The 17,085-nt window shown below is 44.2% G+C and overlaps 1 protein-coding gene across 2 annotated transcripts in view; it reads left to right on the top strand.

The window, feature by feature from the left end:
• Nucleotides 1–17,085, top strand: part of TRPM8 (transient receptor potential cation channel subfamily M member 8) — a 106,068-nt gene that overhangs the window by 28,029 nt on the left and 60,954 nt on the right. Inside the window, exons 4-9 of one of the 2 annotated variants that reach the window (XM_033860370.2) lie at nucleotides 2,408–2,564; nucleotides 4,237–4,414; nucleotides 7,232–7,404; nucleotides 8,250–8,424; nucleotides 9,473–9,540; nucleotides 11,317–11,514. In XM_033860370.2, the coding sequence (XP_033716261.1) occupies nucleotides 2,408–2,564; nucleotides 4,237–4,414; nucleotides 7,232–7,404; nucleotides 8,250–8,424; nucleotides 9,473–9,540; nucleotides 11,317–11,514 (949 nt within the window). Of the gene's footprint in view, nucleotides 1–2,407; nucleotides 2,565–4,236; nucleotides 4,415–7,231; nucleotides 7,405–8,249; nucleotides 8,425–9,472; nucleotides 9,541–10,072; nucleotides 10,582–11,316; nucleotides 11,515–17,085 lie in introns of those variants that run through there. The other variant, XM_073807083.1, reaches the window with a different exon arrangement.

Genomic DNA, 17,085 nt, shown 5'->3' with positions numbered 1-17,085 from the left:
GAGTCAAGACTCTACAAGATTTTAACTTCTTGTATTTACTATTTTCATCTCTCCATCGGCAGTGGGGATGCTCTGTGTAATCTGAATTACTCATTGGACAAGTGAATCAAGGGAAAGGACTAGTAATAGTGTTACGGTAATTTTGCAGCTACTTGCCACATCAGCTGACATAGGCTGCCCCAGATCTCCCCAGAGCTGCTTCACATGTGCTAAGCCCAGACCACTCATGTTTCTCTACTTTAAACCCTTCGGATGTCTGTTTCTTGCGTGGTCACTAGGGAGTGATGCCAGACCATGACTCCTATTGCCAGGTACCCTCTGAGACACTGCTCTCCAGCTTAGGGGCCACCCCCTGGCACTCCTGAGGCTGTAAGTCCCTGGATCTGGGTTTATTCTCTTCAGTTCTCACTGCCTTGGCCAGGCTGGGTTCTAGGTAGAAAAAGGAAGAACATTACTTTTGCTGTAACGGGCTCTGTGTAATGGAACTCTCCATTATTACTATGATGGGAATATTCTTTTTTTAAATTAAAAAAAACTTAAAAAAAAACTTTATTTAATTTATTTTTGGCTGCATTGGAGCTTCGCTGCTGCACGCGGGCTTTCTTTAGTTGCGGCGAGTGGGAGCTACTCTTCGTTGTGGTGCGCGGGCTTCTCATTGTGGTGGCTTTTCTTGTTGCAGAGCATTGGCTCTAGGCACGCGGGCTTCAGTAGTTGCAGCATGCAGGTTCAGTAGTTGTGGCTCACGGGCTCTAGAGTGCAGGCTCAGTAATTGTGGTGCATGGGCTTAGCTGCTCCGCGGCGTGTGGGATCTTCCTGGACCAGGGCTCGAACCCGTGTCCCCTGCGTTGGCAGGCGGATTCTTAACCACTGCACCACCAGGGAAGTCCCAGAAATTTTTTTTTATCTTCATCGTCCCGTATGGTAGCCACTAGCCGCTTGTGACTAGTGAGCGTTTGAAATGTGGCTAGTGCAACCATGGCATTGAATTTTCAAATTAAGTTAAATTAAATTACATTTAAAGTCAGTTGCCACACATGGCTAGTGGCTACTATATTGACAGTGAGGCTCCAAAGGATTCAGACTTGTCCTGAGGGGTAGAACTAGCGTCCTGCCGCTCTCCCGTCCTCTCCGTCTCCCCTCTCTGTCACTCCTTTGCCTTCTCCATGTATCTGTGCTCCTGACGCCTTCCTGGCATTCTTCCTGCCTCTTCCCCATTTGTAAGCCAGTTCATGTAAATTGGTGCTTGGAGGGCTACCAGCCCCATCATCAAGATGGAGACAGGGGTCACCCGAGACACACTCCTACCCTTGGAAGGGAAAAGGGCTCGAGAGTTGGTCTTCAGTTGTAGCAAAGACAGGTGGGGCAGGGAATTCCCTCCCCAATCCTGCAATGAACTTGGGTGGGTGTGGACAGACCCCAAAGGATAGTGGGACAGTAACAGCTAAAGACAGAGGGGAGGAAGCCAACTTGGACCCTAGTGAGGAGGACCCTGAGACCAGTGGGAGCAGCCCCCAGGCTCAGTTGGAGAAAAGGCTAAGGCAACTGTTATCAATTCTGGTTGACTTTTCTTTTCTTGGCCAAACTGAGTGATGCCCCAGGCAACTGTTCCGAAAGAGGCAAGATTTCTGGTGGAGGAGTGACTTTGGATCCAGGTTCTAGCTCAATTTTTATAGCTCTAGGAAATATTGAATGTTTTGACGTATATTTTTGAATACAGATAATTTCCATACTTATAGTAATTAAGACTTTCAGTTGCAAGGAACCCGAGCTAGCTTAACCTAAATGGGGAGATTTACTCTAAGGAAATAGAAATGCCATGCAGACCTGAGAGAGAGAAGTGGCTGGGAGTCTAGAATTGTTAGGACCGTGGCTGGAGCAGGTGGAGGCTCAAGAGATCTTCTCTGTTTGTCTTTTATCCCCTCCTCTCCCTGCATTCATGCTTTCTTCTTTCTCAGCGGAGATACAATCGTACTGTGTTGCCTGGATCTTCCATGTCACAGGGGTAAAACACCAAGATAGTTTTTTTTTTTTTTTTGCGGTACGCGTGCCTCTCACTGCCGTGGCCTCTCCCGTTGCAGAGCACAGGCTCCGGACCCACAGGCTCAGCGGCCATGGCTCACGGGCCCAGCCGCTCCTCGGCATGTGGGACCTTCCCAGACCAGGGCACAAACCCGTGTCCCCTGCATCGGCAGGCGGACTCTCAACCACTGCGCCACCAGGGAAGCCCCCGCAAGATAGTTTTTAAACAACCGAGATGATGAAAATAGTCTGAAAATTAGATGCGATGGTGAAATCTCTTTTTGTGTTTATTTAAGCTAATCGTGTGTGGTCTATTCTAAGAAACGTGATGAAATATTTAAGCAGGTTTAATGAAAGCTATTCTTCCCATCAATATCCTTCCGCTCAGGGAAAATGTGTGCAAGTGTGGCTATACCCAGAGCCAGCACATAGAAGGCACCCAGACCAACCAAAATGAGAAATGGAATTACAAGAAACACACCAAGGAATTCCCCACTGACGCTTTTGGGGATATTCAGTTTGAGACTCTGGGGAAGAAAGGGAAGGTAAGCAACGGTTTCCTACTTGCACTAGCTAATCCACATGCTAACATGGTGTGGGCTACCTGGGGTTACCTTGAATTGTCTAATAGTACGCATGGAGGTGGGAGAGGTGGGTAGTCAGTCCAAAAATGATTGCAGAAGAAGATAAATCTTGTGAAAAATCAAAAGCCGTGATTAGATTATGTGCCATGGCAACACTCCACGGGTGAGGACTGGCTTGTCAGCCAGGGTCCTTTCTCTAGGCACAGGGCAGGGTCATGTGACATCACGTTGGCCCTCACTGCTACAAAAGGCCCGACAAATGTGCTTGTGAATCATCATCTGGTTTAGTTTGGCATGTGACATTCTTGAGAATAAATGTGGCCTTGAATAAGGTGACATTCTCCTCTACACGATCACACTGCAGGCTCTTACACAGGATTCTACAAAGATGTTCTTTTTTTTTTTTGTGGTACGTGGGCCTCTCACCGCTGCGGCCTCTCCCGTTGCGGAGCACAGGCTCCGGACGCGCAGGCCCAGCGGCCATGGCTCACGGGCCCAGCCGCCCCGCGGCACGTGGGATCCTCCCGGACCGGGGCACAAACCTGCGTCCCCTGCATCGGCAGGCGGACCCTCAACCACTGCACCACCAGGGAAGCCCTCTACAAAGATGTTTAATGATTATGTCAAATGAAAAAAAAAAAAAAAGCACAACATGAGAGTTGTGAGTTAAGTTTTATTTGGGGCAAAATGAGGACTGTAGCCCAGGAGACAGCGTCTCAGAGAGCTCTGAGGAACTGCTCCGAAGGGGGCGGGGGCGGTGTTATCTGTGATTTTAGAGAAGGGGGGACGTGCAGTCAAGCACACATATTGGCAGAGGTTTCTTGCCCGTCACGAGGAGCAGATGTGTCTCCGTTAACGATTTTAGTGCTTTTCCAGATACGAGGAGATGCAAGAATTTGGGCTCATAAAATCTCCTGAAAAATCTCTAACTATCTGAAGGCCTGCTCTGCCAGTTTTTCCCAGAGCACAGAGGGCCTCATTCCTGATCTCCACCCTGCACTCCTTTCAGGGGGTGTTGAAGGTCAGCGACCGCAGTGGCTATTGATTTCATCCTTGTAGAGGCAGATGACAATGCCAATTTTCAGTAGGCAATGGTTAGCAGTCTCCTTAAATCCTCCTGTGTCCTCTGTCCCAGTGACACAGCCGTCCTCAGGCAGCTGGAAGCTGGGCCTTGACCCCTCACCTCCCCAGGCCCTGCCGCTGCAGCCCTGGAAGGTGACCCGGCTCTGTCCACTCTGTGTGTTCCCAAGGCCTCTGTCCCAGGATGGGCCACCACTATCTCACCTCCCTGCATCTCTCCCTACCTGTCTTGTCCCATAGTCAACACTGCCGCTGGAGGACTCTCTAAAATGTAAATCCCATCCGGCTTCTACTCTGCTTAGAACACCTCACAGGTGCTCTACTCCCTTTAGGATAAAGTCCCAAGTCCTCCAGCCATCTTGGGATGCGGGGGTCCCTGCAGGGGCACCCACACCCGCCTCCACTCCACTGCCTTCCTTCCACTTCCCCAAGGGGACGCTCCTCGGCTGCAATGCGCTCCCCTCTCCCCCTCCCTAAGGAGCAGGTAAACTGGGCTAAGCCCCACCATCAGGAGAACACCTGCGGATCCTGATGCTTCCCCTCTTCCCCACAGTATATCCGACTGTCCTGCGATACGGACGCGGAAACCCTCTACGAGCTGCTGACCCAGTACTGGCACCTGAAAACGCCCAACCTGGTCATCTCGGTGACCGGCGGCGCCAAAAACTTCGCCCTGAAGCCGCGCATGCGCAAGATCTTCAGCCGCCTGATCTACATCGCGCAGTCGAAAGGTGCGTCGGCCCCCGTTGCGTCCACGCGGCTGTCCCCGCTGCAGCCACGGGACCTTCCCTGCGGCGGCGGGGACCTTGCGCCCGCGGGTTTGTCCATCCAGGCTGCGCAGCGTCTTCAGAGACGGAACGAAATTCTCCTTTGCAATCATGCTCAGACTCCAGATGCTCTAGAACTGTATGATTAATCATTATCTTAATTAAAAACAAGATCCTTCAATGAAGGGACAGACCGGGAGCTCTGGCCGATGGTGAGGGGGTAGGTGGAGGGTGGGGACACAGTAGCTCTTTAAACTCAGCGTTAAGGAACTTCCTTGTGGGTAATTTTATGTTTCCTTTAAATTTTTCATTGTTATTTTTACGTGTGAACTTTTACCCAGAGTATTCTGGCGAATCAAAAAGGAAAGTTTCATTCGTCTGCTCTTTTTTTTTCTTGTGGTACGCGGGCCTCTCACTGTTGTGGCCTCTCCCGTTGCGGAGCACAGGCTCTGGACGCGCAGGCTCAGCGGCCATGGCTCACGGGCCCAGCCGCTCCGCGGCATGTGGAGTCCTCCCGTACCGGGGCACGAACCCACGTCCCCTGTATCGGCAGGCGGACTCTCAACCACTGCGCCACCAGGGAAGCCCTAACGTGTGAACTTTTACCCAGAGTATTCTGGCGAATCAAAAAGGAAAGTTTCATTCGTCTGCTCTTTAATTTTGGGATCAGTGGTGTGTTTTGGAAATCATGTTAGTGCCTGGCGGGTTGTAAGCACCATGTAACTGTCTGATGGAGATCAAAACAAATAACCGTGGCTTTGTTATTTGAAATATTCAGCTATTTTTTTCTTTTTAACTTTTTATTATGAAAAATGTCAGACCTACAGAAGAGTTGGAAGAATAATACAAGGAATATCTGTACCCCCTTCACTTAGGCTCACCAATGGTTAACATTTTCCCATATTAATCTTCTCTCTCTCTGTAAATATCCACATATTATGGTTTTTAAAAAAAATCACTGAGAGTAAATTTTAGGTATCATAACCCTTAGTGCCTAAATATGTGAGCATCGCTGAAGAACAAGGGTGTTCTCTCAGATAACCCGATGCAACTATCAAACCTGAGAAAGTTAACCTTGACCTACACTGTTGTCTAACAAACAGTCCTTGGTTTCGTTTTGCTAATTATCCTAACAATGTCTTCAGAGAAAAAAATTTTGTTTTCTCCGTCTGGATTCCAATCCATTTAGCTTTTCGTATCATAGGAAACTGAAAACCTTTCTTTCATCTGGAACTACTCTTCAGCTTTTTTCAGTCTTTCAGGACATTTTTGAAGAGTATAGGCAAATTGTTTTTGCAGCCTTACTTTCATTTGAGTTTAACTAGAATGTTAAACTCTAATTTCAAGATTAGATTCTATTTATCAAACCCTAACCTTTATTTTATTAGTTTATCTAAGGCTAACATTTTAAAAACTTCTTTATTAAGCATATTAGTTGACAGAACTAAGGAAGCAGGTCTTGTTTTAGATACGTTTTTCCTTAATGTCAAGAAGAAACTGTGGCACCCCTCCCCCATTTATTCTTAATTTCCTGACCAGTCAGAGGGGCCACACAGTAGGTAGTTACTTTGTTATGAAACCCAGCAACTCAACTTCCTTACTATGAGATCTGAACATACATAATTAATTCATTCAGCAAATACTTCTTAAATGCCTGCTATGTGTCAGGAATTGTTTTAGGTGCTGGGAATAGAGTAGAACAAAGCAGACAAATGTCCCCGGGCTGGGACATCTACATAGATGAAGTGAGGGGCCAGAGCAGGGAGTTACTTGTCTCCTTGTGGAGAGCTACTATGCCTCCCATTGCCTCATTTGAAAGGGGGATGTTGACAACTGAAATCTGTCTGCAGGAAGGAGGCTGGCTGCCAAGGGGTCTGGGTTCACATCCAGTGAGAGTTGGCTGAAGGAATTGGGTCTGAAACTTCTAAGAACTACATTACATTTACCTTAAAATATTGGAAGGACTTTTATGTGGGAGAGGACTAAATTAGTTCATCATCAGGAAGACTGTAGCAAAAGTAGAGAATGGAGACAAAAATGAACAAAAGGACTTTCTGACAGCTGGGGGAGGGGGCTGCTTCGGGACCCCTGAGGCTTCCATTACCAGAGCTAATCAGGGGAGGCTGGTGACCCAGCCTCAGGCTGGATTCCTGTGTGGGTAACATATTAGACTAGGGGCATTTCCAACTTTAGATTCTATTATTATGTGAGATAATATTTTGTAGGTATTAGTTACTTCAATTTTGAAAACAAAAACAAAACTGTGCGACACCTTTGACACTGCAAAAATCATCAAATAAAAACCTTAAAATACCAGTGTGCAAAACTGTGTAATTGTAAAGTTAAGTCGTAGGCACCAGGGTCATGCCAGGAAGATCACCAGGATCCCTGAGGGGTATCTGGGCGCACAGCGCTCTGCTTTCCATGATGACACTGCCTAACTTGCTCAGAGCCTCAGGCCTGGCATTCATTACTCATAAAAAGATCTACCCGAGAGGCTGGTTAAAGAGGCAGGTTCCCTGGTCCCACCTCCCAGAGAGTCTGATGATGTGGGTTAGAGTGCGGTCCAGAATCCGTATTGTTTTTAAACCAGAATCTCTTAGAAACTTGGAGATCTTCTTCTCCTTCCTTTTTATATGGTCAGAGGTCAAGCCCAGTGCAAAGTGTGGCCAGTAATGCTGCGTCCTAGTGCTCACGGGTGGGGCTTCTTTAGGGGTCGAGCAAAGGATGGGAAACTTATGCAGAGCCAGCTGAGCGTTTGTTCTTCTCTCTTGTTGACAGGTGCCTGGATTCTCACTGGAGGCACGCATTATGGGCTGATGAAGTACATTGGAGAGGTAGTGAGAGATAACACCATCAGCAGGAATTCAGAGGAGAACATAGTGGCCATCGGCATCGCTGCTTGGGGCATGGTCTCCAACAGGGACACCCTCATCAGGAGTTGTGATGTCGAGGTATGGGCTGGACATGAGGGGGTCTGCGGGGTCACGAGGCAGAAAGACCATGGCACAGGGCTCTGGCCTGAACACCGGGGCTCTGGGATGGAGTCAGCTCATAAGGAAGTCGACCTTACAAGGTTGCTTTGGAACCTCAGGATGACATAATCAAAGAACTCCTGGGAAGGAGTTACCAGTGGATGTGTTTTGCTCATTAAAATTTGTTCCCAGCGAATCCTGTTAGAGTCGGTTCTTTAGTTTTTTATTCTCTGGTATTAAGTGCGAGGACAAAGTATCTATTTAAATTGCCTCTTTTCATGGTCCCGTAACTATGTGCTCCTCAAGGGCTAGGACTCCATCTTATTCATTTTCTAATCTCTAGACGCTGTCATAGGTCTTGGCATATGATGGATTACAGACAAATATGTGTGTGTGTGTATCAATGTCTACCTCTACCTTATCCAGACACACACACATACAAATGTATGTGTCTGGATACACACACACACACACACACACACACACACACACACACACTTTCCTGAACGCTATCAGTTTCAATGAATTTATACTAAAGAGCACAGGGCAATGGAACAAGAAATGGATTAGAATCTGATTCTTACACTGCCACCGGTCATTTATGTGACAATAAGAAAGTGATGCAACCATTTTGAGCCTTCATTTCTTCATATTTAAAATGATGGCCTGTACTATAAGATCTCTAAGACCCTTCTGCACTTAGGAATCTGGGAAGAGCATCAGTTGAACCCAAAGGGTCAGCCTTAATATGAACCTGTGAAAATGTCGTCATGCATTTTGGCCAACAAATAAATCTCAAAGACAAGTTTCTCTGTGCTTTTCAGGGATATTTTTCAGCTCAGTACATTATGGATGACTTCAAGAGAGACCCTCTGTACATCCTGGACAACAATCACACCCACCTGCTGCTTGTGGACAACGGCTGCCATGGGCACCCCACAGTTGAGGCAAAGCTCCGTTACCAGCTGGAGAAGTACATCTCCGAGCGCACTATTCAAGGTCAGTGTTTAGGAGGTGGGACCTTAGACAGACATACTAACAAGAGTAGCAGCAGCGCCACCAACAATAGCTCCCAATTATTGAGTAAAGAATGGTGAACTCACCCAGTTAGATGTTGTATTGCCGAAGAAGAGCTGTTATATCTCTTCTTTAATATACTAGAGGTGCTCCTGCCAAGGTTACCCTGATATGTACCCTTCAACGTGCTGGAACACTGACAAAGGCTGCCTTGTCCTACCCTGGTTTGTCCCACCCAGTATAGAGAACCTGCTGTCCATTCTGCTCGACAACATTTAAGAACAAATTAAAATTCACAACGGCAAATTTGCGCTGACAAAGCAATGTGGTTAGCTAGGATAGAAGCGATAAAAACCAACCCACTAGCTTAACAGTTAGGTGGTTTACTTCTTTGGTTATTGGCTACTTCTATATACTAGAACCACCTAAAACATTGGTTTCAAGGGGAGAATACAGCAGTTGCGTGAAAGCCTGTATTTGCTATGGCAAGTGATAAATAACTCTCTCTCTTCCTATTGTTGAGATGTGTCCTGTTGTGGAACCAGATTACCTCGTGATCTAGTGATAGACTCCATCACAGGGACTTGCTGGAGATAATCTCAACCTTTTTCCTTTCTCAATGGGATGTATACAAAGGAAGACATTGATATATGCAATACTCTCACTGGAAAGAACACATAGTTATGCAAATTTTTCACCCACTCAAGAAAGCATAGGATTATGCGAATGAGTGAAAGTGTAATTATTCTAAGGATAAACTTGAACCTGGCCTAATGTCTGTTAGCAGAAGTCAGTCATTCACAGACTTTGCATTTTAAATATCAGTAAAAACTTGCAGTGTGACCCGTGTCATGCTGTTACTGGTTTGGAGCACAGGGACGCATCCATTGTGATCAGCTGGTAGATGGTCAGGTCTGTGAGATCTGCAGCCAGCACCCCACACCCTGGGCTCACGGGGTCCACCACTTCCTTGAGGTAGGTGAATATTTCTGATGTGCCCAAAATAAGGTTTACGTTTTCTATTTTACAGATTCCAACTACGGTGGCAAGATCCCCATTGTGTGTTTTGCCCAAGGAGGTGGGAAGGAGACTTTGAAAGTGAGTCTTGCTTTGGTTCTAGAAGATCAGTCAACGAGCTTGCTCCACAAATATGCATTTTCAGGGCTTGGGGGTTCACCTAATCTAACACGACTCATTTCTTTTCTACAGCAAGTAGGTAGCATTTTCCCAATCACACAGTGTTGCCCTAATAGGCTGAAGTTGTTTCCTCAGCTGAGAAAATTTAGGAAGAGAGTTTGTAGCAACATGAATAGTCCGTGCACTTACTGCTCTCTTTGGCCATCAACCTGCCGAAGAGAAGGCTTGACATGAACTCACAGGACTTAGGGATCATAATCAGCACGTATGTTGGAAAACCATGGCCACCCCATGAGCATATACACCTGCAGTTACGGGAAATTTCTGGCAGAGTTATTTGGAATCATAATCTAATGCTTCTCTCTGTTTATTCTTTTCTATAATAATGATTCATTCATCCATCATTCATCAACGTGCATTCATTCATCAACAGGTATTTATTAAGCACCTAAAGACTTTTCAGAGAGAAATTAAAATAGAGATTTTTTTTCAGTGTGAAACAGTCAGTATGGAAACGCTTGAAGAAGCAGTCACATTACAGAGGAAGAGGGATGGAGAAAACGTAATCGAAGATGGTTCCATTTATTAACTCTCGGATTTTAGATTTAGAATGATGGTTTCCAGCAAGCTGGTCCTGGCCTAGAGTACTGCACGTCTATAGCATTTCCCACAAGGTCTGTCCAGCCAATTCACCACCCAGAACCCACAGGAGAGAGGAGCGAGGGAGGAGAGACCGCCTGCTGAACACTTCATCCTTCAGCTCACTCTCTCATCATCCCCACTTCCGCCCCAGCGCAGCCTCGACACCCACCTGGAGCACAGGTAGTGAGGTGAAGATGGATCTCACCCTGATTGGATGAAAGCACCACACTCTTTATGGCCAATGTCTTCTCTCAGGAAGACATCACTCCTGGCTAAAGGAAGGGGCTTCACAGTTTCTTCTGTACCCACGTGTACATCACTCTGTTTTGTTGTCAAGTGATTAAAATTTTTTGTACCTGGTTCTCCTATGCTGGTCTCTGTGATTTTTATCAAGGAAATAAAAATGTGGTAGGTGTTTATCCAGAAAGCAAATATATTTTTCTTTTCTTTCAATGGAAGGAGCAAGGGAAATTATTTGAGGACGGAAATACGTGAGTCAACATAACAAAAGATGTATGGCTGCTGCTGTGAAGGTATTTTCATACCTTAAAAGTACGAATATTGTTAACCTCCATCAGAAAAGCTATCAGCGACAATGCTGAGTACCATCTTAAGAGCTGTCACTCAAATCTACGATGTCAGTATTTGGAACGATCGATTTTGTATAGAGGGTTTTTTTTTTTTTTTTTTTTTGCAATACGCGGGCCTCTCACTGTTGTGGCCTCTCCCGTGGCGGAGCACAGGCTCCGGACGCGCAGGCTCAGCGGCCATGGCTCACGGGCCCGGCCGCTCCGCGGCATCGGCAGGTGGACTCTCAACCACTGCACTTATTTATGGAAAACTTGCCAGTCACACGTGTCCTCATTATGGAGTTTGGTATTAACATAGGATGTCAGACAACTAGCTTACATTTCTGATGCTTAATGTGGTTGCAAACATTTGGTTTGCTTCTGATTGAAAATAACGCCCCCCCCCCCCCACACACACACTGCCCCGCCAAATGATGAAGTGCAGAGATGTGTCGATGTGATTAGAACCTCGGTCCTGAGCTGGGTTCTGTTGATCACCCGGTCAACTCTATCTCCCTTCTCCCAGGCCATCAGTACCTCCGTCAAAAGTAAAATTCCCTGTGTGGTGGTGGAAGGCTCAGGGCAAATTGCCGATGTGATCGCCAGCCTGGTGGAGGTGGAGGATGCCCTGACGTCATCCATCATCAAGGAAAAGCTGGTGCGCTTCTTACCCCGCACAGTGTCCCGGCTGCCTGAGGAGGAGATCGAGAGTTGGATCAAATGGGTGAGTTGCAGGGAGTAAGTTCCTGGGAAGGGAGAGCGCCTTCAGTGCCCAACTCCACTTGCAGCTGGGGGTCTTTATACTTTCTCAGTAACTTTGAAACTGCACTCTGGCTCACACCAGGTTTTTTGCTGGAAATTGAAGCTCACTTAAGTTAAATAACTTGCCCTGTTTCCACACCTCACAAGGGGTAGCAGATGAGGCTTAAATTCCAGTCTGTCTGTTTGCAAAACTGATAGTCCTTCTTTTACACCCTGTCAACAAGCGTTGAGCCTTCTGTGTTTTGTAGGTTATCAGCAGCGGGGAGGAAAAAACCCCCTGTGATGCTGTTTTAGAAATGCAGATTCTAAATGGAACCTATGTCTAGTGGAGAAGCTGTTACTACAGAATAATTGCCTTTCTAAGTTAACTGACCTGTGATTAATTCAGAATCTCTCACCTTTCCTATTGGATCATATAAGAAATAGGTACTAATCGAAATATCTCATGCTTCTTTTGCTAAGCCTATAAAGCACTTTAACATAGTGCTGTGCTTTCTCACCTTTCTCTCTTGTTTCGTGACTGGTGTTGACTTGAAATGACTTTCATTCTGTTGACTGTCCAGTTTGTGATAAAGCTCACATTAATACCCGTAGGTACGTTCACATCAGCTCATTCAAAAATGGCCTTTGCTGTTTGGATATTCTTAGGAGCACGTGCTGCCACTTGGAAATTTTCCCATAAAGGAAATGACAGGCTGTAGACAACAAGACTTACTTTAATCATACAGCCCATTTCATCATTAGAGTGAAAGGTTGAATTTAGTATAAATAATTTTAAAAGTTCTTTAATTAGCTTGGTATTTCAGCAGTATTTAGTTGTGGAAGAGCCTCAAAGTGTCAAGTTTGGCAAACTGAAATCCTGGAGTAGTGAAGATTATTTTGCTCACGGTAGCCTTTGTCATTATTTTTTTCTTTTACTGAAGTATAGTTGATTTACAATATTGTGTTAGTTTCAGGTATACAGCAAAGTGATTCAGATACATATATATATATTCAGTCATATATATGTATGATATATAAAACTTTCTTTTCCAGATTCTTTTTCATTATAGATTATTACAAGATATTGAATATAGTTCCTGGGCTACATGGTAAATCCTTGTTGTTTATTTTATATAGAGTAGTGTGTATTGGCCTTTGTCGTTATTTAAAGCAAGCCCGGATAAATCAAATTCTTGTAAATAATGAGAAAAATCAACCCCGCCTTCTAGGCTGACAGGTACTCTGTACGAAATTAACACACAGTGAGACCCTATTGGTTTTGTTTAATTTCACATGAGTAGACAGTTGGGCGATAATCCCGGTAAGGTACAGCAGGGTCGAAGTGACCAGGAAACAAGTCCTTTCTGGATTAAGCCTCATCACTAAGGCTCAGGATTAAAAACTGCACCTGCACCTTCTGTCTGTAGCTGACAGTCAGTGCTGGTGCTCATCGATGCCCTGCCCGACAAATGCGTATATGATGTTCCTACTTGAGATGCTGCATTTTGCAGATTTGACTGAAAAAGGTGAAGCTGGTGGCTTTACATGAAAGGTTTTGCTGGGATTTTCTTGTATCTTGGCCAAGTCCAGTTGAGAGACAGACACAAGAATTAGGTAAATAGAGAGATCAAAATATCAGCTTCGTTGGTGATGAAAGCCAAGTTGAAAGATGTGGCTTAGGGGTGCAGCCACCACGGGCCTCCTTATGCTGAGCCCCAGAAAGAGACAGATGAACCCACCCGGACAGAGGCAGCCCTGGATGACTGCTGGCCCCCATCTGCCTAGCCTTAGCCTAGGCATGTGGCTGACAGTGGACACCAGAGCACTAGCACCCTGCAAGGAGCAGATCCCAACGGAGAAGCAGGAAAGGACTGGCTGGGCAAGGCCAAAGTCATCAACTGGCTACGTCACTCCCCTACCCGGAGTAGCAGTGCGGGGGGTACCTAGGGACCTGATTTGGATGGAGGTCCCTCTGCATGAAAATAATATGGGTGAGGAAAATATGTATCTCCCAAAGTAGTTATCTTCAATTCTCCATGTATTCAGACCTAAACAGTTTGAGTCATTCCAAACACATCAGGGGAGCAATCCCCAAGCATAGATATCAACCTGAGACCTTGTGTGTTGAGCAATGTCCTCAAGGTAGCTTCCTGTGATGGATGGAAGAAATTTGGTGGTCAGTTCAAGGATGCCCACAGAGAAAGGAATAGACCACTCTTAATTCACCCACCAAAGATGGCCCTGGGTCCATTCTAGTGACTTTTCTCCTACTCCTGCGAGTAGGCTTGTTTAGTCCAGACCAGGTCACACCCAGAGGGCCATGCCACCTTATGGGTCCCCACATCCTTTATGAAGGATTTTGATTTCTGCTTCAAGAAAACTGATATGGGAAAGTCGTCTGAAACAGGCTAAATGTCAGACACATTTCACTTCCTGTGATTATATTATTCTTTCTGGGATTCACATCTTATTCATATGCTAATGATTTATCATAATTATAATCAAGTCAACCAGAAGACATACAACAATAATAAAAATTAGTCTGGCATTTTGATTATGCACTTGTATGGGGTTGGTAGAAATTTCCCAAAAGACCAAGCCCAAGAGTGGAATTATTAATTAATGAATGTATACATTCAGTCAAATTTTTTTTGAATTTTGTTTTATTTATTTTTTTATACAGCAGGTTCTTATTAGTTATCTATTTTATACATATTAGTGTATATATGTCAATCCCAATCTCCCAGTTCATCCCACCACCACCCCCACCCTGCCACTTTCCCCCCTTGGTGTCTATACATTTGTTCTCTACATCTGTGTCTCTATTTCTGCCCTGCAAACCGGTTCATCTGTACCATTTTTCTAGGTTCCACATATATGTGTTAATATACGATATTTGTTTTTCTCTTTCTGACTTACTTCACTCTGTATGACAGTCTCTAGATCCGTCCACGTCTCTACAAATGACCCAATTTCATTCCCTTTTATGGCTTAGTAATATTCCATCGTATATATGTACCACATCTTCTTTATCCATTCGTCTGTCGATGAGCATTTAGGTTGCTTCCATGACCTGGCTATTGTAAATAGTGCTGCAATGAACATTGGGGTACATGTGTCATTTTGAATTATGGTTTTCTCTGGGTATATGCCCAGTAGTGGGATTGCTGGGTCATATGGTAATTCTAGTTTTAGTTTTTTAAGGAACCTCCATACTGTTCTCCATAGTGGCTGTATCAATTTACATTCCCACCAACAGTGCAAGAGGGTTCCCTTTCTCCACACCCTCTCCAGCATTTGTTGTTTATAGATTTTCTGATGATGCCCATTCTGACTGGTGTGAGGCGATACCTCATGGTAGTTTTGATTTGCATTTCTCTAATAATTAGTGATGTTGAGCCGCTTTTCAGGTGCTTCTTGGCCATCTGTATGTCTTCTTTGGAGAAATATCTATTTAGTTATTCTGCCCATTTTTGGATTGGGTTGTTTGTTTTTTTAATATTGAGCTGCATGAGCTGTTTATATATTTTGGAGATTAATCATTTGTCTGTTGATTCACTTGCAAATATTTTCTCCCATTCTGAGGGTTGTCTTTTTGTCTTGTTTGTAGTTTCCTTTGCTGTGCAAAAGCTTCTGAGTTTCATTAGGTCACATGTATTTAGTTTTGTTTTTATTTCCATTACTCTAGGGGGTGGATCAAAAAAGATTTTGTTGTGAATCATGTCAAAGAGTGTTCTTCCTATGTTTTCCTCTAAGAGTTTTGTAGTGTCCTGTCTTACATTTAGGTCTCTAATCCATTTTGAGTTTATTTTTGTGTATGGTGTTAGGGAGTGTTCTAATTTCATTCTTTTACATGTAGCTGTCCAGTTTTCCCAGCACCACTTATTGAAGGGACTGTCTTTTCTCCATTGTATATCCTTGTGTCCTTTGTCATAGATTAGTTGACCATAGGTGCATGGGTTTATCTCTGGGCTTTCTATCCTGTTCCATTGATCTGTATTTCTGTTTTTGTGCCAATATCATGTTGTCTTGATTACTGTAGCTTTGTAGTATAGTCTAAAGTCAGGGAGTCTGATTCCTCCGTCTCCGTTTTTCTCCCTCAAGACCGCTTTGGCTATTTGGGGTCTTCTGTGTCTCCATACAAATTTTAAGATTTTTTGTTCTAGCTTTGTAAAAAATGCCATTGGTAATTTGATAGGGATTGCATTGAATCTGTAGATTGCTTTGGGTAGTATAGTCATTTTCACAATATTGATTCTTCCAATCCAAGAACATGGTATATCTCTCCATCTGTTTGTGTCATCTTTGATTTCTTTCATCAGTGTCTTATAGTTTTCTGAGTACAGGTCTTTTACCTCCTTAGGTAGGTTTATTCCAGGGTATTTTATTCTTTTTGTTGCAGTGGTGAATGGGGTTATTTCCTTAATTTCTCTTTCTGATATTTTGTTGCTAGTGTATAGGAATGCAAGAGATTTCTGTGCATTAATTTTGTATCCTGCAACTTTACCAGATTCATTGATTCACTCTAGTAGTTTTCTGGTGGCATCTTTAGGATTCTCTATGTGTAGTATCATGTCATCTGCAAACAGTGACAGTTTTACTTCTTTTCCAATTTGTATTCCTTTTATTTCTGTTTCTCCTCTGATTGCCATGGCTGCGACTTCCAAAACTATGTTGAATAATAGTGGTGAGAGTGGACATCCTTGTCTTTTTCCTGATCTTAGAGGAAATGCCTTCAGTTTTTCACCATTAAGAATGATGTTTGCTGGGGTTTTGTTATATATGGCCTTTATTATGTTGAGGTAGGTTCCCTCTACGCCCACTTTCTGGAGAGTGTTTATCATAAATCCGTGTTGAATCTTGTCGAAAGATTTTTCTGCATCTATTGAGATGATCATATGGTTTTTATTCTTCAGTTTGTTAATATGGTGTATCACATTGATTGATTTGCATATATTGAAGAATCCTTGCATCCCTGGGATAAATCCTACTTGATCATGGTGTATGATCCTTTTAATGTGTTGTTGGATTCGGTTTGCTAGTCTTTTGTTGAGGATTTTTGCACCTATATTCATCAGAGATATTGGTCTGTAATTTTCTTTTTTTGTAGTATCTTTGTCTGGTTTTGGTATCAGGGTGATGGTGGCCTCGTAGAATGAGTTTGGGAGTGTTCCTTCCTCTGCAATTTTTTGGAAGAGTTTGAGAAGGATGGGTGTTAGCTCTTCTCTAAATGTTTGATAGAATTCACCTGTGAAGCCATCTGGTCCTGGACTTTGTTTGTTGGAAGATTTTTAATCATAGTTTCAGTTTCATTACTTGTGATTCGTCTGTTCCTGTTTTCTATTTCTTCCTGGTTCAGTCTTAGAAGGTTATACCTTTCTAAGAATGTGTCCATTTCTTCCAGGTTGTCCCTTTTATTGGCATAGAGTTGTCTGTAGTAGCCTCTTAGGATGCTTTGTATTTCTGCAGTGTCTGTTGTAACTTCTCCTTTTTCTTTTCTTCTCCATTTTTTTTTATTGATTTAAGTCCTCTCCCTCTTTTTCTTGATGAG

The sequence above is a fragment of the Tursiops truncatus genome, chromosome 7, assembly GCF_011762595.2.
Source record: "Tursiops truncatus isolate mTurTru1 chromosome 7, mTurTru1.mat.Y, whole genome shotgun sequence".
In the NCBI taxonomy this organism is placed as follows: domain Eukaryota; kingdom Metazoa; phylum Chordata; class Mammalia; order Artiodactyla; family Delphinidae; genus Tursiops; species Tursiops truncatus.
Note: the sequence above shows the minus strand (reverse complement) of the source record. Positions and strands in the feature narration are given on the sequence as shown.